The sequence below is a fragment of the Bemisia tabaci genome, chromosome 8 (assembly GCF_918797505.1).
Source record: "Bemisia tabaci chromosome 8, PGI_BMITA_v3".
Classification (NCBI taxonomy): domain Eukaryota; kingdom Metazoa; phylum Arthropoda; class Insecta; order Hemiptera; family Aleyrodidae; genus Bemisia; species Bemisia tabaci.
Window position 1 is genome coordinate 44,312,039 of NC_092800.1, and position 25,010 is coordinate 44,337,048.

General features: G+C 40.3%; 1 protein-coding gene across 2 annotated transcripts in view; it reads left to right on the forward strand.

The window, feature by feature from the left end:
- side-IV (sidestep IV) overlaps positions 1-25,010 on the forward strand; it is a 648,417-nt gene that overhangs the window by 446,303 nt on the left and 177,104 nt on the right. For both annotated transcript variants that reach the window (XM_072303132.1, XM_072303133.1), the window contains exon 4: positions 3,448-3,656. In XM_072303132.1, the coding sequence (XP_072159233.1) occupies positions 3,448-3,656 (209 nt within the window). The remainder of the gene's footprint in view (positions 1-3,447; positions 3,657-25,010) is intronic.

A 25,010-nucleotide genomic window follows, 5' to 3' on the forward strand; every position in this document is an offset into this window, starting at 1 on the left:
CCCAATGCTCTGCTGATCACCTCCTAAAGTCAGTTTCTCAGCTTCGGATCCACTGACTTTCAAACCCCTCCTTCGATACTCCTTTACCAACTTGCGTATCATATACTCGGCGTCATCTTGATCCTGTGCAATCACTACTTGGTCATCAGCAAAGCAAAGAGTAAACGAAGTTTCATAGTCACCCAAGGGTACAGGAACACCCATCTCAGCACATTTGGACGTATCTCTGCCAAACGGAACCTTGTGCATTATGACGCGACCCCTGTTGTGGATAAATTTCTTATGGGTCTCAGGGCTCATGTCATAATGCACATAGTTCTGTTTGGCAGAAATACGTCAATTTTCTCTTCCATTCTTATAGTACATACTCAAGATATAAATTTTAAATAATGTCGGTGACAAACCACATACCTGTTTTAAACCCTTCGTAGCATAAAAACCCATAACAATTCCAGTCTTCCCACAGTTTCACCAAAGATACACTGTCACTGAGATACCCAAAAATTAAAAGCAGCTCTCAAGCTACGACAATTTTATTTTTAATGACCCGGACCTTAACGAACAGGTGATCTTTTAAATACCTGCCCGCTCTGAAACCGACCTGCTCCTCTGCTTCGCGATCTTGCCATGCGAGAGATGAAGTTGTATCTTAATTACCTTAAAATTTCATCAAAATCGTAAAAAAAAAATTTCCACACTTTTTGTTTTCGCAAGAGCAAGCCCATATAATCCCTTTTAAGGATCTATTTCAGAAGTCATTGTTTTGAATGTTACTTGAAATTTTCCGTTTTAGGGGGTGCGGTGCTGAGAATTCTCTCACATCTCTTTTAATCACAATGTGAAACATTTTGAACCTCCATAGGAAAGAGAAACCAAGAAATACGATATTAGACGAATTTTAGCGAATGGATTTGGTTGAAGTTCTCAACTCTTTGCCATCCTCCGTTACAACAAAACGAAATTCCCGCCGGGCGATTGTGCGCCTACAATATTCGGTTTGTATGCTGGCAGCAATGATGACTACATCCGAAATTATCGACTCACCTCCCGAGTTGGGTTGAAAGGTGGATGGATGCAAACTTGGAGCAAAATTCATTTAGCAACTGTGTTTACTTCTTGACTGCAACAGAGCGTTTTTCTACTTTGGTTGGCAACCCTGCTGATTTGGTAAAAAAAAAACCCGACCAACTCCTCTCGCCAAAATTTGCCTACTATGACTATGACTATGACTATGACTAGTGAACCAATCAGACAGCGGCGCAGTTGCGGCAAAAGCACCCCTACGCAGATACTATAATAGTTTCTCTTAGAACGCAATAAAGTTCTTATTCGGAGGGATTTAACAGTCGCGGAGCTGTAGGAAAACAGGGATCGTAATCAATTTCCATGGAGTTAGAGCGCCCTATGTTGGCACGTCAAATCATTAAGAAGGAGGAATCCACCTTAAGCTCGATTGGCTTATCACCGACCAGACGGAAGTGCTGGGAAAGTTCCCGGGAAGTTTCGCCGAGTCATGCCTGAGAGCTCCACGGTGCTCGCCGGAGAGGCGGGGGAGGGGGCGGGGGTGGGGAGGAGGACATCCTGCGAGCTTACGAGATTGATACATAATTCACGGGTTTGACGCTCGGGTCAACTTTTTGGCTTGGCGCCTAATTTGAGCCGTGTTTGGTTAAACGACCCGGGAGTCTCGTCTGTGCCCGACAGGTAGATCGATGGTGTCGTTCGGCACGCCTCGACCGCTCCCCGAATTCCATCGCTCAACAATTGGTTCCCGTTGATTATCCAGACAGAATACTCAACGTATCTTCTTACGTACAACTTTTTATGGAGCAGCCGCAGACAATCGTAACATGAAGGAAAACAAGGGGGAGAAACTGTAAATATGGCTAAAAATACAACACTAAAAACCTAAGACACTTCGACTCAAAACTGAGTCATTTTCAGTCGGAAAATAAATTAAAAGTTTAAAAATATCGATGAAAAACCCCGAGACCTACATGTTAGTACTTGGTCTTGGGGTTTTTCATCGATATTTTATAATTGTTAATTTATTTTCCGACTGAAAATGACTCAGTTTTGAGTCGAAATGTCTCGATTTTTTAGTGTTGTAATTTTAGCATTGTTTCCCATTCTCTCCCCTTGTTTTTTTCATGGTACGCATTATGCATCTTCTCACTGCGGTGTCAGAGTTTTTAAGAGGCTCTACATAGTTATAATCCCTACATGGTGTAAAAGGAAGTTTCGGAGGTCAATCCTGAGATTTGCCTGGTGATCAAGCAGTGTTCAAGTGTTAAGCACATTTTAGCAAACCCAACTTGATTTGCAAAAACTCGCCTGGTAAAGAGCCTACGCCGACATTCTTTAGACATCATTTGGTAAATCTTACGCTTGGCAAGTTGCTCATCAATCGTCATTTTTCAAAAAAGGAACTTTTGCCTCGTATAATTACATTGCTTGGATTTTCAGTGCCATATCTATAAAATGAATTGTTTTAGAGTGTGGTTTATTTTATTTTTAACGAGTTTATAAAGTCTGTATACATCGAAGGGGGAAAGAAGTTTCGTAAACCCAACTTTAGTCATTTACCGAACGAAGATCAATCAAAATGAAGATCAAATTTCTTTTGACAAAAAATTTGAGTTAAAACTCAAAAATATATGAATGATAGTCTATAATATTTGGAGTCCATTTTTGAATTTTTTCTACATATTCGCGTGTTTTCCCTGAGTTTTCAACGAAGGAACATGCTTTGTAATGATTTGATGCTCATTTCACTAAGCCTCTTCTAAAGAGACAATTGCCGTCCAGATTGAAATTGAAGACGCTGCATGAACAACTATTTTAACTCCACGATGATGCTGATTGCATATTCTAAAAATCGAAGGCGTTTGAATTTTATATCGAGAGCGCTTAACGTAAAGAGTCCTTAAGTATGATATTTAGACTCTCAATGGACCGCTGCACAAGACTACCTACATTACCATGTTTGTGCCGGTCCCCGATATCATCACCTTCCGGCCAAAGTATCACAAGCACCATACAAAATTTCGAAATTTTCGCCGCCATTTTATTCCTTTACACAGAATCTGTTGGTTGAATCTGTTTGAGAATTTCACTGAATTTTTTTGTGCTATCGACAAAATTCAGTGAAATTTTTGAACAGCTTCGTCGATCAATTTCTCTGTAAAAAAGTAAAATGGCGTCGGAAGTTTTTAAACGTCGAATGGCGCTTGTGATACTTCGGCCGGAAGGTGACGAATTATGCTCTCCAGTTTTAGGACTTTCTTGGGGCTTTGAGGGTTCGATGAAAACGAAATTGCGAAGAATTAGCATTTTCGAGGTAAAAATGAAAGATACCCCAAGGCGTCCATTATAAACGTACATCCAATCAAAATTTTTCCACTTACGGCGCTTCAATTCCCTTAAATTATGTTCTGTTTGTTACAGTTATGACGTGCGCGGAGGACAGTACCTGAAGCCGAAATCCTGGTCGGCATCTCCGGATTTTTACCGGCGCGTGAAATTCCGACCGGAGGCTGTTCCGGCACATCTGATCCTGGACAAACTCACCGTTCGAGACGAGGGCCTCTATAAATGCAGGGTTGACTTCAGCAATTCGCCGACCAGAAACTCCAAAGTCAACCTTACTATCATTGGTGAGTCTTTAACACTTAATTGAGAAGATGACTGCGTTTGTCATTTGCTGTGAGTCTAGCAGAAAATAAACTACCGAAATCAACCAGAATTTCTTAGTTCTTAGTACAACCAGAACTCTAGCCAAAGAAATCAGAACTCGACGAAAAGGGCTCTCCTCAGTTGATGTTTAAAAATGTAATTTTACAATTACACATAATAGGAAAGAAAAATGTTTGTAAAAGATGAAAATTAAACTGAATATTCTCATAAGTTCACGGTATCCATAGAGAAACATCTCAAATTTATAATTCAGTGATTGCCTCACAAAAAACGGAGGTGAAAGGAGGTAGATCTACCGTGCTAAGCAAGAACGCCGTAAATCCATCAAGATTTCCCCGCATTTTGTGGAACTTAACACTTAAACAAAAAATAAAAACTGTTTTGCCCATACATCTCAAATTTTCAGGTTAAGTTCTTGATAGTGTTTGGAAAAGAATTCAGTAAAAACATTGTCTCAAGGTACACAAGATTTTCTGCTACGATATATTGTTTCCAAAAAAATTAAAATGGCGTTTATGGCGTTTTTGCGTCGCACGCAGGATAATAGACTAAAAGGAGGCAAAAGGAGGTAAGTAATAGACCAACTAATAGCAACCCATGAGAGGCCCTATAGTTAGTCCATCATTATCTTTCTTAGTCTATAAGAACCACCCACTTGAACCAATGGGATTGCCCCATACTCCTTATGCCCTCCTCGTCTATCGCTTCGGCTCAAAGAAACCTCGGCAACGTGCCAACGTCCCCGGTCTCATACGACGTTTCTCTCTCGGCAGAAACTCCACTCGAAAATCTTGTTACGGAAGTCGGTGCGTTCTAGCGATTCGCGTCGGCCGCCTTCAAAGCTCGGATCAAGTGCGCAAGCATTAATTGGAGATTTCACCCCTCCCCCCTTCCTCCCGCCCGCCACTTACTCGTTGATTTAATTACAGTTCTGATTGTTTGTTTTCCAATTACGAGCGGAGCTCACTCGATTAGCGGGATCCGGGTCGGGCGGCGTGGAGGCGGACGCGAAGAGGTGTAGGCCTCCGCGGAGGTTCCCGGCTCCTGGTCCCGGCTCGCGAGGTATTCTTTTATTTCATTACCGGTCCCGGAGCTACGATCCGATCTCCCCGGCCCGAGTTTCGCTTACGCCACGCTTCATTTGCTTGGTCCGTCATTACGCCTTGTTAAGTTCCGGCCGGGCCCCCGCCAGAAGGAACCGTTTGTTTCCGTTCTGTCTTGTCCCGAGGAAATTAGCTCCAGTTCCGAGTCAGTTTCAGCTTTCCGGGAAAAACCCGACGCGTTGCCGGGTCTGGGGAAAAAAATTTAGGTTTTTAGGATGGTGTGCAGGGCCAATAATGACCGGAAATCCCCGGGATTCATCAGGAGATGAAAAAATCTAGGGAAAAATCAGGAAATCTGTTCCTGAAACCGGGAGTCTTTTCCTCTGCCGCCTAAAGATCATTTATTTTGTTTTCAAAGTTTGTGGAAGTTTTAAATTAAGTGCCTGTTGTTATTCAAGTTTATGTTATTTGACCGGAGCTGCCGTTATTGAAATCCTAAATGATAAATTGAATTTTTAAATAATTGTAATAAGAAAGAAGCTTTCATCGACCAGCTGATATATAACATTAAGAACTCTTTTGGAATTAAAAATTTGAATGTACTCTACAAAGTTGGCGGAAAAATGAAATTAAAATTGATAGTGTTTATAAAGGAAATCCTGGGAAAGTATGAGAAAACTTTGGTCTCTGTGGGAACCCCTATTTCTTGGTCGAATGCGGTAAGTAAAAGTACAAAGAACAAATGGGTTAAACACACCAGTTAAATAGACACAAATTGAGTGGTTGTATGATCAGTCAAAGGTGATAGCATGGCTTCGTTCGTGCAAAGTTTTCCCTCTACAATCAGAGGAGCGACATCTCCATGGACTGATCATATAATCAACCAACTTGTGTCCTAAAACAAGTAGCCAATATTTTGTGTTTATATGGAAACTAGCACGTTACCAAAATCGAATTTATTGTTTTGCAGACCAAATTGTGCGAATGATTTATGATATTATGCCCTACGATGTGCCCGAGAAAGTAGTAACTCGAGAAATGATGTTATAAGGAAATGGATCTCTATTCGATCCTCGGTCATGCATTTCTTAGGTCCGGCGCAACATGCGACTATTCATGCTCGATGGTTGTCCGGATTGCATATGCGAACAATTGAAGGAGTTTTTAATTCTTACGCCGCGAGCAAGAAGTTACTCCGATGCTACACTTAGAAGTAGTAAGCGACATTGTGTGTTAACATGGGAAGTAGAATACAAAGCAACCTGATTGTGCGGTTGGTATTCTTTGGACAGATTTTTTTTGGTTACATGGACCACATTTTTTAGTCGAAAATTTGCAGCCTCGCTAAAAATCAGTCCTAAGATGCCAAGATCGAATGTGGATTGCATCGGTAATAGTTCGATGCGCTAGCCACTCGCAAGTTGCAACATCTGATTGCATCTGATTAAAAGAGTGCATAGATCAGTAGAACACTTTTTTCATACCCGTAAGTCCCGGATTGCCCTACGGTTTCGGTCGAATTAATAAAAAATATGGTCTACCTACTAAGTTCTTTTGGTTGATCTGACTCCTAAAAAAATAACTCAGAGCAACCGCAAACACGGAATTGTTTAACAGAGCTTCCTATCATAAGAACTAAACTTCGATTTTGGTAGAAATTTTGGAGTAAATTCGGAGTGTGTTTCACCGTGCAGCCTGTTTTACATCCCTCCACTGGCTTTTTGGAGAAGAACTCCGTAAGGGCCAATCTTATGGCGTACGCAGCTTGAAAGTTAGCCCTCTCTCCTACATTCCTCTGGCATTCCTACATTCCATTTTCAACGAAGCTCCTTGAATCGCCTCACCAAGGAACCGTTAGCTTAACGAAAGCACAGAAGACGTCCTTAAATCCTAAGCAAATTGAGTTACCGCAGATACATTCCTGAAATAAATTATTTACGAGAAAGCTGAACCATCATATCCTCACCAAATAAGAAGTCCAAACTCGTATAGTTAGCCAATGGTATGCCAGATGGCGTTTCCAGCACATCTCCCCACCTTCCATCCTGAGATCTTTCCCCTTGGAGTAACTCAAAATATCACTTATTTTATACATTTTGTTTACCTTTGTTGCCAAACATTTTAATCTTTCATTTCTCCACTCGATTTTACGTAAATCACCCCTCATACTTCGCGCTAATGTACTGCTTCCCTGCTCCTTTGGCCAATACCCCTAAAAAAAGCCCCAACACTTTTAATTTTAGTTTTAATTTCAACTAGAACTCAAGTTGGGGTAGTAACACAACACGTGGATTACAGCGAGAAAAAAATGATGCTAATTTTACATTCTGGATGTTTAAAAGTGTGCGACAACTCACAAAATGCTGAATTAACCACTACAGCAGTTACTTTAGCTATGTCAAAATATAAAACTAACTGTTGTGGGGCCTAATTCACCGTTTTATGAGTTGTTGCACAATGTTTTACACCCAGAATGTTAAATCAGTATCCTTTTTTTTTTTCTCGGTATAGTGACCTCATTAATTGGGGTACTACTACAATAAATTGGAAATATGCATATCATCCAACAACCCCTTGCTCTTTTTTCCATGTGAATTCACTCACTCCTTCAACGTAAGGAAAAAGTAAGAAAAAGGTAATGAATAAGACAGATTCATAGAAACTGCCAAAAAGGACTTTTGGAGCTAATGAGAAGCAACAAATTGCATTAAAAATGAACAAAAACTTGAACATGCATGAAGTATCAGTAAACATCATTTTATGTTCGCCAGCTTGATGAAGATTCTTAAGGATTATTTTTCTTGACCGCGGCATTTTATATCTCGTATATTACGCTAAACAAGTGTAATTATTGGAGTCTAAAATGAGAAAATAAAAAAGCAGCACGAGCATAATGGACAACAACGATTCCCAGTGTAAGAGAGCAGATTTTCCTCCAAAACAAGGGCTACAGTGAGCCAAAAGTATGAGAACGCTCTTGGCGTTCATCCAAAAAATAGCGGAGAATATGATTAGATGAGGAAAAAACTAATGCAATGAAATCAGAATCAATAACTTAAATTATTCAAATGTGGTTTCCAGCTCAAAAGCTTCTCCAATTATAAGGATAAACCGAATAGGTTCTTCGGTTGAAGTATTTATGTGTATAATTTGCTATATATCAGTAAATATTCTCCGTTTAACCAACCATCTTTCAAATAGCAGAAAATACGCAAGACTGAATTGAATTGATGTACTTGATTCAGAGACCCATAGCACTGTATCGCGGAGCATGTTCCTACAGTTTACATTGCGAGTTTCGATAAATTCGTGGAATATGCTGCAGGTATCAAATTGCTATCGAAATACCTTGATCGACAAATCTCTATCTTAGGAATCCGTCTGATGTAAACTTTTGCTTGAGCAAAAATAAGAGTTTTTTTAAGTAGAAAAAATCTCAAAAATCACGATGGGCGCATTGTCAAAGTTTGAAATGCACTCCTGCATATAGAACTCCACAATCTGCAAATTCCCCTGGACCCTTCTCTAAAGCTGGAATAACTCCCCGATCCTTCGTTTGGAGCGAAAAGGGTCCTCCAGATCCCCCTTGATAAGGTGGGTACCCGGTACCCTTCTGCTCCCCCCCTTCGGAAAGTTCCGCCCATGGAGACTGCCTACCCGGTGTATAAAAAAATCATAGATCGTACTGCTGTTTCTTGGGACAAATTCTGGAGTCTGCTAATTATTTTCTAGGCATGTAGTTGATTTTCATACCATAAAAATACATACCATGTTTAAGATCCCTAATGTGAGGACTATTTGTAAATTTTTACTGCCCCTATATAAAATGACAGCGAGGACGGTGGGAAGTAAACTATTTGTCTTTTTGGAAAATGCCTTCAATTTGGAGAGTATGCAATCCGCAAATGTGCGGGCCCCTTGTGCCAGCCAGCACTCCGGGCCTCTGAGCGCTAATCCAGCCAATATTACAAGAAGTTTACAACATCACAATCCGAAGTACGTGGTTCGGAATTTTCTCCGTCGATTTGTATTCAATCTGGCAATGAATTCGCATCAGTCTTTGGAGCGGTATAAACTTACCCTCCCAATCACTCTTTGTAAGAAGATTCTGCTTCGACTCAATGAACTTTTTCTCCTCTAATTGCTATTAATTTGCCATCAATAAAACTGTTTTAACTGCTTCAGTTCACATTTTGCGTCTCCTTCGTTACACTGACAAGTCAAGGTTTTTGAGAGCCTTTCGATTGAGCTTCAGAGTTCGTCGCACGTACGACGAAAGGACGTTACTTCATCCTGACGTTGCGGCATCTACCCCGTCTAGTTGATTTTTTAATAGGAAACGTTTGATCATGGGAATTTCTCATTGAAATTTCACCGATACACGCAAAATTTGGAAAGATCTCCGACAGGAATCACAGGTTGTAGTCAAAAATTGAATTGTTTAAGTCAATGTCCAGTCCTGGTATGAATTAAACTCCGCCTTCGTCAGGAAAGCGGCAATGTATACGAGACCATGTCTTTGAAAGAGCATCCTCTTCTTTTTGTAATCTTCGTCTGCCGATTCTCTGCATAGAATCATACACCCAAATTAGTCCCCCTGAAAAACCCCCACAAGCGGCTCAGTTCATTTTTGCGCTAATTAAGGCGCCCAATTTTAAGACTTGGACGTGTCACATTTCACTCGATGCTGCCTTGCTGTAAATGATTGTTTGCCTTTTGAAGAAGAATGTATATCAGAACAGCGCAGCCTCCACTAAAATAAAGGCCGGCTGGAGACTGTGATGACAAACCATGAATACAACTATACGTACTCAAAGGATGTCCGTGTTGCATGTACGAAATTGAAGGAGCTTCAACTGCGTTCAGAGTGGTCTCTTGCCACAAATAAAGTGTCAATCTATAATCGGTCAGTTATCCTTTCAATTTAGAGGAGCGTCCCTGTTCCTCCTGCTTTGTCTCTTTCCTCCCTCTTTCATTCCTTTTCCACAGATCTGGTCGCAATTAAAAATAATTTTTAGAATTCGGTGTGTTAGTTCGCTCGCGGCGAGAAACCGTAGGGTGTAAAATTTAAAGCAAAATATTAATTCCCATTCATGTTAAAAATGCTCCGAACCACTCACTCCAATGTTTCCAGAGTAAAATTCCAACCTGACAAGTTGATAATATCCGTTCGTATAAAAATATGGACCGATCCCCCGTCAGATTAAATGATTTTCCTGCGCCTGTAAATGAAAATAAAGCTTGCTTCACGACATTATTATGGTAAAAAGGGAGTTTGCAAGACAGAGCAGAGTCAGCTAGGGAAGGAGGAGGGTGCACAACTTCATCCGAACCTCTCATGAATATTCATCGGTTTGTAATAACGCTCTTCAAGAACAAATTTGTATCCTCCGCGATTTCCTCTCATTTAATTGTTTCCAACGAAAAAACACAAAGAAATAAAATCACCTATGTTAGATACAAGCAATTGAGTCAAGATTTTTGTATAAAAAGTACATTGACCAGCTTTAGTGTAACCTGCAGCGGTTGGTCATGTTTGGTCTGGTATAAGCAACTTTAGTTCGATATTTTGTTGATTAACTCTCGATTGAATTCTCACAAGGACGCGTTAGAAATTGGAGGAGTAAGGAGGAAGAAGATCAAGAGGAGGAAAAAGGAAAGAAACAAGAAGATGCAAAGAAAGAGACAAAAAATACGCGAAGCAGAAGCAGGAAGAGAAGGTAGTAGTCGTAACCTTCATATAAACAATCATGAGAGTAAGAACAAGGAGAATTTATTTTCCTCATGCATTACTTCCTCTCCTTCTTTCTCTATACCTTTGCCTTTACATGCTCCTCTTATCCTCTTTTTCTTCCACTCTCCCTTTCCACTCCTCTTTCTTATTCTTTTCCTCTCCTCCTCTATTCTCCTCCTCTTCTTATGGCCTCGAATTTCTCCGTCGTCTTCTCCTCTACTGTTTCGTTTTTTTCTCATGTTGCGTGTTTTTTTCCTCATTGTGGTTCTTATGGCTAATGGAGAATTTGCATGCAAATTTTGTATTGCTTCATCTGAAAGTGCTTAGAGAGCTGATTTCACAGTACTTTTTGTTTATGGGAGACAGTATAAAAAGATATTTAAAAGTGAAAAAATGCTTCGCCTAGTGACGTTATCTAGCTGCAAGTCTCATTTAAACACACGTATTTTAGCAGTTTAGATCATTTTGTCATATCCTCTCCAATAAATGTTCAATTCACGAACTAAGGGTATAGACTCGTGTCTAGTTCTCTTAGTAGTTTCAACTTAAACCCAAAATTCATCAAATTTCAGACCCCTGCAAATTCTCTATTCTATCAAATTTTGGCATGAATCGGAGCTAAATAAGACTTGCTTCAGTCAGACCAGGGTTAAGGTCCTTTTCCCCGTCGACGGTCACAATTTTCGAAGTAAAAACCCGCGATATAATTCAAAGGACGCGGTCTCCGTCTTGGTCCGTGGCGGTGTGTGCGTGCGAGTCGGTGCAGCAAATCTTTTTCCGCGATACCGAGTCTGGTCTCCATTAAATTCTCTCGCCCTTTTATCTTGTCACAGCCCCCGCCCCCTCGCCGCTCCACGCCCTGACGCGTCTTGTGGCATATTAAATTCCCACCAGTTATCATTAATCAATGAGAAAGCACTTCCATCTCGGTGACTCGGTTTGGATTTCGCCGCCAGAGTTAATACTCCCGTCCTCGGGAAGAACGTCGTATCAACGCTTGACTTTGACAAATTTCGCTCGGTAAAACGGACGTGTTTCGGCTGTTTTTGGAATATTTCCTCTTGAATTTTTTATTAATTAATATATAAATAATATATAATTAATATATAAATAATATAATAATTAAATTCCCACCAGTTATCATTAATCAATGAGAAAGCACTTCCATCTCGGTGACTCGGTTTGGATTTCGCCGCCAGAGTTAATACTCCCGTCCTGAGGAAGAACGGCGTATCAACGCTTGGCTTTGACAAATTTCGCTCGCACTGAAAAAAAAATCTCGGTGTATTTACTAAGATTAGGGTAAAATTACCAATAATTCAGGGTTCTATTCGATCCCAGTTTTTTCTTGGTAAAATTACCATTTATGGAATCGGTAACTTTATCGAGAATCTCGGTAAAATTATTGAACTTTCTAGGTAATTTTACTGTACCTTGGTAAAAACGCCAATATTCTTTATCGACTGTGGTAGATTTACCGAGATAAAATGGCAAAGTTACTGGGAATTGATTACCAATAAAAGTGGTATTTTTACCTGAGAAAACAGTATAAATACCGGTTTTTAGGTAAGCTTACCAGTCTGTCTTGGTAAAATTACCAATAATTGGTAAAAAAAGTGAGATGGTAAAGGTACCAACGGACCTTGGTAAAAACGCCGAGAATTTTTTTCAGTGCGGTAAAACGTACGTGTCTCGGCTGTTTTTGGAATATTTCCTCTTGAATATTTTGTGGTATATCCTCTGTCGTTTTATCCAGTACTCTACACGGAAAAAATGTATCACAAGTCCAACTATACTCCTAGTTAATTTTGGCGCCAGATATTAGAGTAGTTGCACAAGCCAGAGGTATGAATAAGTCAGCTGGATGTGCGGTTGGATCAACCATACCTCTAGCTGGTGCCCTCACAGTTACCATTGGTGTGGTTGGATTAACTAAACCGCTGGCTGGTGCCTTTACACTTCTAGCTATAACAACTACTCTTATGGCTGGCGCCAAAATCAGCTGGAAGTGTAGTTGAGATTGCGATACTTTTTTTTCAGTGTGAACATTTCTAGGAAACATGTACATACAACTTTAAACTAAGCTGATTTTCATATCGGGCAAAATTTGGCACTATTTCAACGTTAATATAGGTCATTTTCCCCCAAATACGGTGAAATATTAGCCAAGCTCATCCCAAGCATCGTTTTTTCTTTGACTAAGAAATGTTTTTCCTCTGAATTTGAACGAGACTTGGCGGTAGAATCGTACGGGCCAGACTGCTGTACAATGTCGCACAACTTAAGTTTCGTACGGAGTAGGTGTCAATACTAACTTCACAACATTGGAATCATTACATATAAGATTGTGGTCTTCTTTCCTCACACCACAAAATTCTGTATCAAAATGCAATTTTATCCTCTCTGTTTGGCACCAACATTTACCATACCACTAGCAATGTTTTACAGAACCCCGGAGGGTTCTTCGTTGTGATTTCAATATTTAATTCCAATTCATGAACCATTTTAATGAAAATTGGCCTGCATTTTCTAATGTCTTTTTTTAATCTCTGGCCTTATCAAGAATGCCAGTGCCATTAATTTCATTACGTAGTTTGATTTTTTATAGATGAGCCAAGAAAATTAGTTCCTAATTGCTTCTTGGACTCATAATTATTTGTAAATGTACTTCATTTATTCGAATGTATGCACTTACAATGTAGGAATACGTTTTGGCCTGATTTGTTTTAAAAAATGTGACAATGCCAGGCAAATTTGCCGTAGGATAAGCACGAATTGTTCAGTCCAGCTTGAAAACCGGTTCAAAGTAAAATATCTGCTGCCAGTTTTCGATGTTAAACACTTTCTGATACTCTTAAGAGCACATGGTCAAAATAAATAACAGTTACTTTCGGATGTGGAATTTCCGAGGAAGAAACGCCTTCATTTCCGTCTGATACCGTGCAACTCTCGTAAGTTCGAATAGTCGTATCCAGAGCGAGACATGCATCATTTTAACTTTCGAAAATTGTTAAAGAGTCAAGAAATATTGGACATACTTAATTAGAATCAGTCCTCACAAAACTCGGCTAATTTTCTCCGATGCTTGATTTTTTCAACAGAAAACTGATCAAACGTTGAACTCGAAATTTTGCGAGATGTTTCTGTAGACTGAAAAAAAAAAAACTCCGGCCGTTGAAGCCGTGCTTACGGACTACATAGACATACCGTCCATGTTCCGGACTCAGAGGCTCGTTGAAGAAGTCGAAAATTAGACACTTTCAAGCAGAATCAGCTGATTTTCGGGTGTGTTAGGTGATGTCATTGTTTACTGACTCTTAACTCGAAAAGGCCATTTCTTTTTTCTCTATGCTTATTACATGGAAGTTGTCTATAAAAACCACCAATTTTAACCAAAAGGATCGCTCCGTACTTCCTACGTCTCCTTTGTCTATAGCTTTGTCTATCAATTCCAATAATCTGGCCGCCGAAAAAAATATCGGTAACGCTGCGGAGTGAATTTCCATCGACTCGGCAGCCTCGGACCGTTCATTTGCTCTGGGTATCGTGTAAATACTCGACTCTTTACCTTTGCCCTTTTCCCTTCTCCTCCTCCTCCTCCTCCTTCCCTCCTCCTTCGTTTATTTAAACTAATGGAATTCTTTAATCACGCCAAATCCGATGAGTGGATGAGCGTTGTACAGAGTGAAGGTGACAACTCGCCACTCGCCCCGCTTCTGCCTTCTTTTTATTCTCCTCCTCCTCCTCCTTCTTCTTTTTCTTTTTCTTCATTATCCGCGACTATTCCCACGACCCTCCGACTACACACGTCACCCCGCTTGGTTTCCTTCCGCATGAGTGCTTTGGGAAGCGCTTTCAGCGAGCTTTTGAAGTGGCGCGGCGCGCGCTCCCCGGGCCCCAGATTCGGCGCCTTCAACTTGAAACGATACCAATTTACGTACACCTGCGATGAGTGTAGGCACGAGATCAAAAACGTCGTTTCACACGTAGTCGTGTTCTCACCTGCATTCTTGTGAATTTTTGTCAGGTGATTTCTGCAATGCCGTCATTGCTGCTTCAATGTGTTTTCGTCGAGGATTGATGTTAGTCACGCGCGCAAACAGGTCGCAAGCATCACGTCGAAAGTCCAAAGTCAATTTTTAGAACTTCCAAGATTTCCCATGAACGGGTTCTACTCGGCCTTAATCGCCAAAAATTTAAAAAGCCTGGAGTATGGATGTCCCTATTGCCCTGTTGTCTAAGGACATTAAATATCTGTCTGTAGTTGGCTGTAGACCTCTGAGAAGAGTCATAAGCCATTAAATCTGCTTATATATAAAAAAAAAAAAAAAAAAAAAAAAAAAAAAAAAAAAAAAAAAAAAAAAAAAAAAAAAAAATTTGCGAAGAACTGTTGAATTTTCAAAAGTTTGAATGTGAGAGTTCGATGAACGCGAGAAAAATCATCAGAACAACCCTTTTAACGTCTTATTTTGTACTTGAAACCTTGCCGACATGCACTGCATCAACCTGCATCTTGCATCGACTGGTCGAAAATTGATGAGAGCTTCAAAACATTTAAGGAAGAATACGCAGTTATTTGGACGTATTTCTGCCAAACGGAACTATGTGCATTATGACGTGAGCTGTGTTATAGATATATTCTCATGGATCTCAGGGCTCATGTCTTGGTACACATACTTCTGTTTGGCAGAAATATGTCCAATTACATGAGCGTAACCGCAGGAATTGGGCAATACTCACACTCGGTTTGCACCCGAAAAATACGAGTTAATTTAAGCATTGAACTTGCCGTTGATATATGTATGTCCATACACAATAGTTCTTCTATACTCACGATGAAATCTTGGTGAAAAAATAAAAAAAAAGAAAATTCTTTAATCACGTCAACTTTTCTTTCAAGTACGGTGGATTTTTTGTGCCAAAATGTTCGCTAAACATTATTCAAAGCAAGAATGGTCCATTAAGTTTCGGTCTCAAGGTTCCTTTTCCCGATGATGGTCACAGGGGCATAAATAGAGTAGATCATTGAACAATAGTTGTGAGGGGGGGGGGGGGGGGATCGTTCCATTTTGAATTAGCATTTTTAAGAAGGACAGGAGTTCAATTTTTCAAACCCGTTTTTTCCCTTGCATTTTTTACGCTCTTTTTACGTGGCATTCGCGCTCCAGTGCTTCTGTCACTCGCTTTCCGAGAAGCGAACTACCGCTCCTCCCTCGGATAATACGGTGTAGACATCTGGAGAGTTAAAAAAAAAGAAATTTACAGAATGGGCTTTTGCCCTTTACTAAAAAATTCACGGAAAGCGCGGTATTGAAAGTACAGATACTAAAAAAAGTGAAAAAAGTACAAAAAAGTACTGAAAGCTCCTTTCAGTTGTGTCTTCATAGTTAACCACCCACCAGTATAAAAAGAGAGGGTAACTGCGTACAAACCCATTGCACCATATTTGGATTACATTTTGCAAGAAGGAACTACTATCTCTAGCTCCTCCATAAAATCACCTTTTTTCCCAAGGAATCCAATGGCATATATGCTGTTTCTAAAGTGAGCCAGAAATAACGGTTCCTTATTGCAAAATGTAATGCATTTCGTATGCTGCGTCAGAATAGTACATGACGTATTTCCTCTGACAGAGGAGACTATCCCGATGAGCTCCAGAAAGCATGGATTTATATGTAAAATAGGGTTCTCGTGAACATTGAGATACGCCCTTTCGTCAAAAAGGTGATGATGAGAGGCGTCGCAGCGCGGTGCGGCGGTTTTTTCCAGCCTCGGTACTTGGTAGCATTGTTGCCGGATAGCGACGACAATCGGCAATATCCTCTATTTAAACCTAGAGTCCCTTTATACTGAAAGTTAAGACAATATGAATCCATTTCTGATTGGTTCCCGTATTTTAGGCCTCCTCAGTGTCACAAAAAAGGAATAAAGATTACATTTTCACCAATTGCAAAGTTTAAGATCTGGAATAGACCGAGGAATTTCGGGTTCGGCAAACAACAAACGGAATGAGAGAAGGAACGGAGAAAGGAATTTGAGAATGAGCCGATCAATGATTACGAGAAACTTTCAATTTGTGTAGTCTTTATTCTCGTTTTTGACTTCATGAGGGGGGCTGCATATCTTAACTCTCATTATAATGCTGTGGTTACACGCTCAAATTTCCATCAATTTCCGATCAAATGGTGACTGGTGCGCACCATCTACCATCAAATTTCTGCGGCCGGCAAAAATTTGATGGTAGATGATGGAGCTGTGCGGCTCATCCTTCATCTGCTTTCCACACAACCGTGCTTATTTTATGCTTATTCCAATCAACACGCTGTTTTAATTAATTTTTCTCATCAATCTAGATAACTCTCGACCGCCATCTTGGTCATCATTTTGATCGGAATTTGACTGAAATTTGAGCGTGTAACCAGACCAAAATACAGAGCGGAGCAGTACGGCGCGGCTTGCTGCCAACGCGACACGCGCGCTGGCGTCTACAAACCTAACAAGGATACTGCACGCATTGTGCAATGCGTGAAGTATCCGTGTTAGGTTTGAAGGCGCCAATTTTGTCAATATTTTGATCGGAAAATTTCCCTTTAAATTTAAACTTTGACAGTTTGGAAGCCATTGATGAGCCATGATTTTTGATCGGAATTGGACGGAAATTTGAGCGAGTAACCAGGCCATAAAGGGACTCTATTTACACCCATGCAATGTTGCATCCGCATTTTATGCTAACGTGGCAACTTGGGTCGATAGGGTGTAGGAAGTAGGCAAGGATTGGAAGTCGACATATTTTCCTCCTGGGTAATCAGGCGGAGGTCGAGGCGCCAGGCCCTGCTCCGGTTCGTGGGTGCGCTCTTTGATCTCGGCGAGAATTCGTGACTCTGTGCATAATTCACCGTCTTTCGGGCTCCGTGCGCTGAATTCTACCCGATTCCCGAAAAGAACTCTCTTCCCGAGCACCCGCGTCAACGGAAAACGTCGTAACGGCCTTCAGACCTTGTCAAATCTCTTTTGATAAAATACGAATTTTCGTAAAAATGGAGACTATTTTTTTCCAATTTTAGGAGAATCTCAATCGCAATTTAATTTAATTTATTTAATTGGACCAGGTTTTGAAATAAGGAACCACTATTTCTGGCTCATTTTAAAAACAAATTATGAATCATCGGCCTTTCTATGCAGAAAGGTGCATTTATGGAAAAACCAGCTAAAGTAGTTCCTTATTGCAAAATGTAATCCAATTTAAGGTGGATCCTCTGCTTCTTGAGGAACGATTTGGTTGTTCGTACACAAAATTTGACGGAAGAATGTCATGTAATAATTTTAAGGGGCCCACACTGGGGCCAAATTTCGCCAATCTCTACCCGGTATTTAAATATACATATAGGATAAGTCTCAACTTCACTTTCACAGTGGACTTGAAGCAAAAAAAAAAAAAAAATGCGACAAAAATTTACTCAAATCCAGTTTGCAGGGGATGGAGTCCATGTTACGTGTGTACTGAATATCGCGAAAAATCAAAATCTTGAATGATCCTAATTTCGAGATACCGCAATTTGAAATTTTCATACTGAATGCAAGTTTTCTATACTAATTTTGATCAGCCTTTTTATTTATTTGTCCATTGAATCGGTGGTGATAGGTTCACGTTTTTATTCTTCGTTCGATTCATGTCGATCGAATACATACAGTCTCGTTACATGCATACTTACTATCATAATCTTTTTTTTTTCAACTGAACACTTCGCCTTCAGGTGCGTCTGCAGCAATTGTTGTTTCGATTATGTTGTGCGTGCTGATTATAGTTCATTACATACTCGACTCTCTGAAGGCGTTTTACGTGCACAAATAGCGCAATCTGTCGGAGAACGAACGAAGTAGGATTAATCGGTTCGTTCAATCTGACTTCTGTTGTCCTCCAACAGGGTGCACTACTTTCGCACATCAAACGCCTTCAAAGAGTCAGGTATGTAATGAGCTGAGATCGGCACGCACAACATATTCGTAACAACAATTGCTAATGACGCAGCTGAAGGCGAATTGAAAACAACCATATAAGTCACTTCAGAAACCATCTCTTTAATCAATATTTTTACACTCAAAAAAAGCTCCGGCCGTGGAGGCCAGGAGCAACGGACCTGGAGCACGGACTGGATGTGCTATATGGCACTACCGTTCGCCTACGCGCCTGACGGCCGGAGTGCTACGTGCGGGGACGATGCGGATTGCTACGGACATGAAAACCGTAAGTCGCGGCCTCGAGCGGCATAGGCAGCTTGCGCTCTCCGCGCTACTTACGGGCTGGACGGCCGGAGCTCTGCGCGCCGACGCTGTCCGCGACGTGGTGGATTTTTTCGGAACTACAGCTGAAAATTCACCATTAAAGTACATTGAAAAGAAAAACTTTCCAGCAAAGTTTTAAACATTGAGTGAATTATCTTGTGTCAATTTCTGAACAAGATTTTTTTTCTTTCCTTCTTTTTAAAATAGGTATATATTTCTTTGTTGATAGTTCATAACAATTTAGTTTCAGGAAAGTTATGGATAATTCACTGTCTAAGAAAGAAAAAGAGCATATGAACGTTAGCTTGTTGATCATGTTTCAGATATCAAGAGAGATTTGAACTCCTTGGCTGATAGTTCAGCAAGTCAATTTGAGAAAAGAGATGAATCTTAGAGAAGAGATGATGCTTATTGAGAAAGAAAATCAGCATATGAATGTTAGCTTATTCATCGTGTAGAGATATCAAGAGAAATTTTCAAAAACCTAACTTTAATGTTGCAAGCCTTCCTAGAAATAAATAAAGCACTGGGGAAGCACTGGAAGGAACAAATGTAGATAGATCAAAAATTCTTGCTACCTATTTTAAATGTAGAACAGACTGCCCAAGGTATGATAAATTGCTAAAACTCATTGCAGCGAAAAATGTAAATTGAAAAATCATTTTTATCACTTGGCAGCCCGTTCTCAATAAATGTAATTACTTTCACTCAATGAGAATTCAGCATTTGTCAAAAACAAAACCTGGTTCATCCCTCAATAAAAAATACGAATGCAAAGTAGGAAATCACCTAAATGATTAACAAAGGAAAACCACAGGCGTAGGTCTGGGTACTTACAGATTTTTACTCCTTAAGACTAGAAGAGCTTCAGAATCTTGAAAATGAGGTTGAGAATATTTCAAAGTGTAAATTCAGTAGTAAAAGTTGACAAAACTTCAAGATATAACTCTCCGCAATAACTACCGGATACAATTTCCACATAATATTAGCGAAGAAATATACCACCGAAAATTGTCACAGTTGTTAAAATTGTAGATCTTCCCTTCAGCAAACTGAAGCGCGATTCACACAAAATTTTACCACTATTACAGTACACTGAGCTCCCTAGAATTGGGATATGGAATTAGAGAGATTATTCACAGCAACAATGTTTGCACTGGCTCTTATCGGATAATCAACGCAGGCAAGATTGGCTTATAGCTTCCGCTGGCGGACAGCTATTTTGGCAACAGAGAAGGGAGGTGTTGGATGTCGGAGAGTGAAATACTACCTACTCTCAATTGAAAACATTTAAGTATAAGCCAGAGATTAGATTGAAATGGAATAAAAAATCAATCCGATCTTATGAGCAAGCAAAGGTGGCACAATGAAGTTGCAATCGGTAAATAGACATTCTCGTGTCTACATTATCAGTATTTTAGTGTGGCGGTAATTTACTCTGTGGGAAGATGCGTGGCAGGTAATTGATTGCTTTTCTTTGATTTAAGTTCTTTCCCTTAGTAGGGGGAAAATAAGTGAATTGCAAACGAACTTACAGGAGGAGAGGATATGAGCTCAGTGCGTAGGTAAAACTGACAATTTTCACTTAACTCTCGTCGCATTTCCGAAAGTATTTGACAAGCGTTATCACACAGAACTTCAGAATCAATCGTGCACCGCACAGAATCAAGAAAATATATCGAAAACCTCCAAAATTAAACGAAAAACGAACACACGTAATGAGCAATGACCAACAATGACAAGCAATTTACTAGATTCTAACCTCAATAAACAACGCTGAGTGGTGGCTGCGATCGCTCCCGAAAATGTTCAAGGCTGGCGGCAACTTTAAATTCACGCACTGAATAACATTGACGTAAAATATTATAATTTTCTGCGAATATACACGTAGCCGTCTCAATTTTAATCTGATGGTGACGCCATTTTCCGAAAACTGAATCTCACCTCACTGCCAACGGCCGTGGAAGCGGTTGGTTCCGATCCTGAAACCCGTAACTTACGCTCGGCTCCTAACCGGTCTTACGGCCACGACGGCCGCGCGCGCTCCACGGGACATCGGCCGCGGCGTCCGGTACTAGCTGGCTGACAGCGCGTTAACACCGGGATCACCAGTGTCCAGAGCAACCGGGTCACAGGGCCGTAGTTTTTTTTTTGAGTGTACCAATAGAGGGTTGTATTTTATGGTCATTATATGGGGGATTCTGGAAAAACTTTTCTACATAAAGAAAACATGAGACATGACTGATGCTCTGCAGTCTGCAGCCCATGATAAGATTTACAATAATAAAACAAATTATACAGCCGGTAACAAGGCTAATTTTCACGTGAATGATCACCAAAACGTTTTGGCTGAAAACTCAGCCCTCCGCAGGAAACAATTGTACAAATCTAAAAATTTAGCACTCTGCTGCACCTTTCAAAGCAAAGAAAATGTTGTTATTGCAATTTTTTAATTTTAAATTCTTTTCTGGACGAACTTTGATGTATATTCTCACCCGGAAAGCCAATTTTTTCCATAAAACTCATCCATTTTCCCTTTCCTAATACAAATAGCTCTCGGCCGATTTTGTTTGCAAAGCTCCTGAAGAGCCTTGCAAATAGTTACAAGGTATCTAGCGTCAGTAAAAATCGGGACAATCGTAATATGTCAGGGAATTCGATGTCATCCGGAATATTGGCCATGGATCAGGAAATTCCAGAAACGTCAAACATTTTTCCAACTACTTACATGCAGTTTAAGCGCAAGCAAAATTAAAAAATTCTATTCAATTCACCGAAGATGTTAGTTTGCAAAATCCAACTAGTGTCAATTCATCCGCCCAAAAAGTAAGGGAATTTCATTGAAAATTCAGGAAAAATTAGTAATATATCCGAAAAATCCAAAATGCAATTTTAGCATACACCCACGTCTAAAACTGATGAACCAATCAGAAAGCGGTACAGACACGGCAGTACTCTCTTTTCTCGGGTACTCTTATATGGATATCATGCACAAATGAAGAGATTCCGGGAAAAATCCGCCATTTCAAGGGGAGAGCCGACAATCGCGCAACGGGGTGAAAGTAAACGAGTGACCCTCGCCGACGAAAGTGCGACGTTAAAAAATATGTAACGCGATCCGAACCGGGGTCCGGGGGTGGAGGAGGGAGGGTAGGGGCTGATATGACCGATTCCCGGTCACAAATGAACTTGACGAGCAGGAGGATTGGCCAGTGGCGAGGCGTGAATGATCGATAATCGATATTTCCCCATTTGAAGCTATGGTAAAGGATCGATTATTAAGGTGTTCGTTGGGAACGCCCTGTTTCTCGATTTTTTACATGGGTTTAAATTGCAGATCAATCGATATATCGCAAAGCACGCCACGCTACTGGGATTGGCGAGGGGAGGTAGCCGAGGCCTCAAGTTAACTCAATACTTCTGACCTTAATTAATTGATATTCGTGCTTAATGACGCGGCACCATTTTTTACTCTCGCCGATCCCAAACCGGGGCCGCCGGATCATGCTGTCACTTCTCGACGCAAGGGCGTATCTCAGTTTGTACATGAGCCCCAAAAAGCATGGATTTATATGTAAAAGAGAGCCCTCGTGAAAATTGAGATGCGCCCTTAAGTCAGAGGAGCGACGATATGAGCCTCATCCCCGTAGATAAGTTATTTTGGTGGAGATTTGGCGGTTGTGTTTATTACTTGATCGGAGGGTGTTCGAAACGGCTTTGCGAGGTGTCGTTATGCGCTTCTTGTGTCGCGCTCTGCTGCGCCGAGGAAAAACGCCGCGTGAACGTAATACCGTTCTGAATAGAAATATTTGCCGAAGCGCCCGGAAAACTGCTGGTGCAAGATTCGGGAATGGCCTGAAAAATAGGTGTTTCTACAGTGAAGTTTAGCTAGAGTCTCGTTTCCAACTCAATAGGGTTTGAATTCGGTATTGGCGACGAATTTTCACGAAACTGACGGTGGATCTGCTGAAACAGACTCAACTAGGCCTTAAGGTTGCTATTTTTGAGTCAGAGCGACGTGCGATATATCGCATCAATTCGTTCCATGATTTCGGCTACTTGTCATTTTTTTTGAATTTTTAGATCGCACTTCTCTTGTCTTGATACTACAGAATTCATGTACCAAAGACAAAGAAATTCAACGTACGAAAGGCAGCCAGAGGAAAAATATCGCATCCGAGTGCAGTTTCGATATCAGTATCGAATGCGATATTTTTTCTCCAGAAAACCCTACCTTTATTAGGTTGAATTTCTTGGTATTCTTTAGTTTCGTGACAACAGAAATGCGATCTCAAAATTCGAAAAGAATGGAAAGTATCTAAAGTTATGGAACGAATTGATGCGATATGTCGCACGTCACTCTGACACAAAACATGGCAACCGTCGAATCACCTGAAGCCTCCTGATGGGCGTATGGGCTGTGTCCGTTTGGGCCGTTTTTGGGCCCATTCTAACTGATTTTCCTCAATTTTAATGCTTCTTTCCTCATCGAAGGTCAATATTCTTTGAATTATGCATAATGATTTGGTCATTTTTGAAAAAATAAGATAGGAGCAGAGATTTCGACGCTTCGTAATGGAGAAGGTTCCTCATTTTTAAGTGCTCTCCAAACATGAATTTGAAAAAAATCCGAAACAGCACCATTAAGGTAATATTTTTAAAATCAGTTTCAGAAAGTCTGACAACAATGGTATTAAAATGGCGAGCAATATTAACGCGAATTAATATAATGTTAACGATCTCGGGGGCCTAAAGCAACGCACGCGATAAGTGACTGATGAGAGGGCAAGAAAGAACATTAGGCTCTCCTATATTTACGGACTTAATTTCAGCCAATTTCTTGAATGGAAGATTAAGTGAGTGCGTACGTGAGTGCGTACCAACTAATTTCACCACGTTGCCAAATCAGTCGAGCAAATCGTCGCGATAAGATTGGGGATTCCGACCATTTTCGCTTTTAATACGTGCCGTATTCATAATTGGACAAAGTTTATCAGAAAGGAACCTACCCATTTTTCCAAAAAAAAATTGGTTCTGTATGCTTTTGAGTTCCTTTAGCCGTTTAGCTTCTCCTGCCAAAAACTATAAGTCGAAAAAGAGAAATTAGTTAGTGAGACAAGGGATTACAGTTCACTTTTCTGTAGTGAGCCTTATGCAGGAATAAAACTTCAGAACTCTTTTTCTCAGTTTCAACCTAATGTGGGTTAGTTTATTTCTGATGAACTTGGATCAATGTCCCTTAAACAGCTCTTTTTCCTAGGAGGTCCCATATGGTTAACATCGGGATTAATGAAGGTTCAAGTAGACAGTGACCATCCAATGATATTTATATCCAATGATGAATAATGTGATAAAAAGGAAAATGTTTATCGGGCATTTGTGAGGGGTCACGATGATCACAGTGTATTTATTATATGTTATCAGTTTAAAGCGAGCGTTAAGTAATAAAAAATAAGACATCGGGTAAGAAAAACTTTAGTGACTCTTGGAAAAAAAAAACGGTGACTTGTAGCGTTCTCGTCCAATGCGCCTTCGAGCGGGGGGTGACGGAACGGATAAACTTTCAACTATGGGAAGTTAGACGACAGCGTAGTTTCGGAATACTAACGACGGCTAATCAAGGAGAAGGGAGCCGAACCCTCTTTTCATTGCTTTTCTTCAGATGATTATTAGTAATGGCCTTCATTTGGTCACTTTATTATTAGATCCCTTTAACCACTTCATTAGTTTTCGCATGTTTTACGGCAATTTGACGACTCATGACGACAGCCCGTTGGTTTTCAGGTGGTGGAATGTAACTGAAATCCAAGTTTCCAAAATGTTTAAATTCTAAACCGCTTTTGAGTCACAATTAGATATAATAAGTTAAATACAAGAGACAATTTATTTTTAATAGTAATGAGAAATCAAACTGTAATGCTAGGTTAAGGATAAATAGTGCCCTTTACTATTTATCAAGCACTGCCAAATTTGTATGATATGAATCTTCCCATTTCGGGTGGGGCTGCTGTCGGCCCCATTCCAATGTGTAATAAAAGAAACAAATAAAATATGTTACCATTAAAAAAAAAAACAAAAAAAAACCGCTTTTGAGTAAGTTGCGATACTCTTTCAGTCTCGCTTTGGAAAACGATGACCGAACCAAGGGACTTAAAATACACAGTCTGATCCAACCGCCTGAGCTCTCTTTTTTGATATAAGACGTAGAGATAAAAAAAAATCGTATTATTTTTTCAAAATAATGTTCCTCGGCA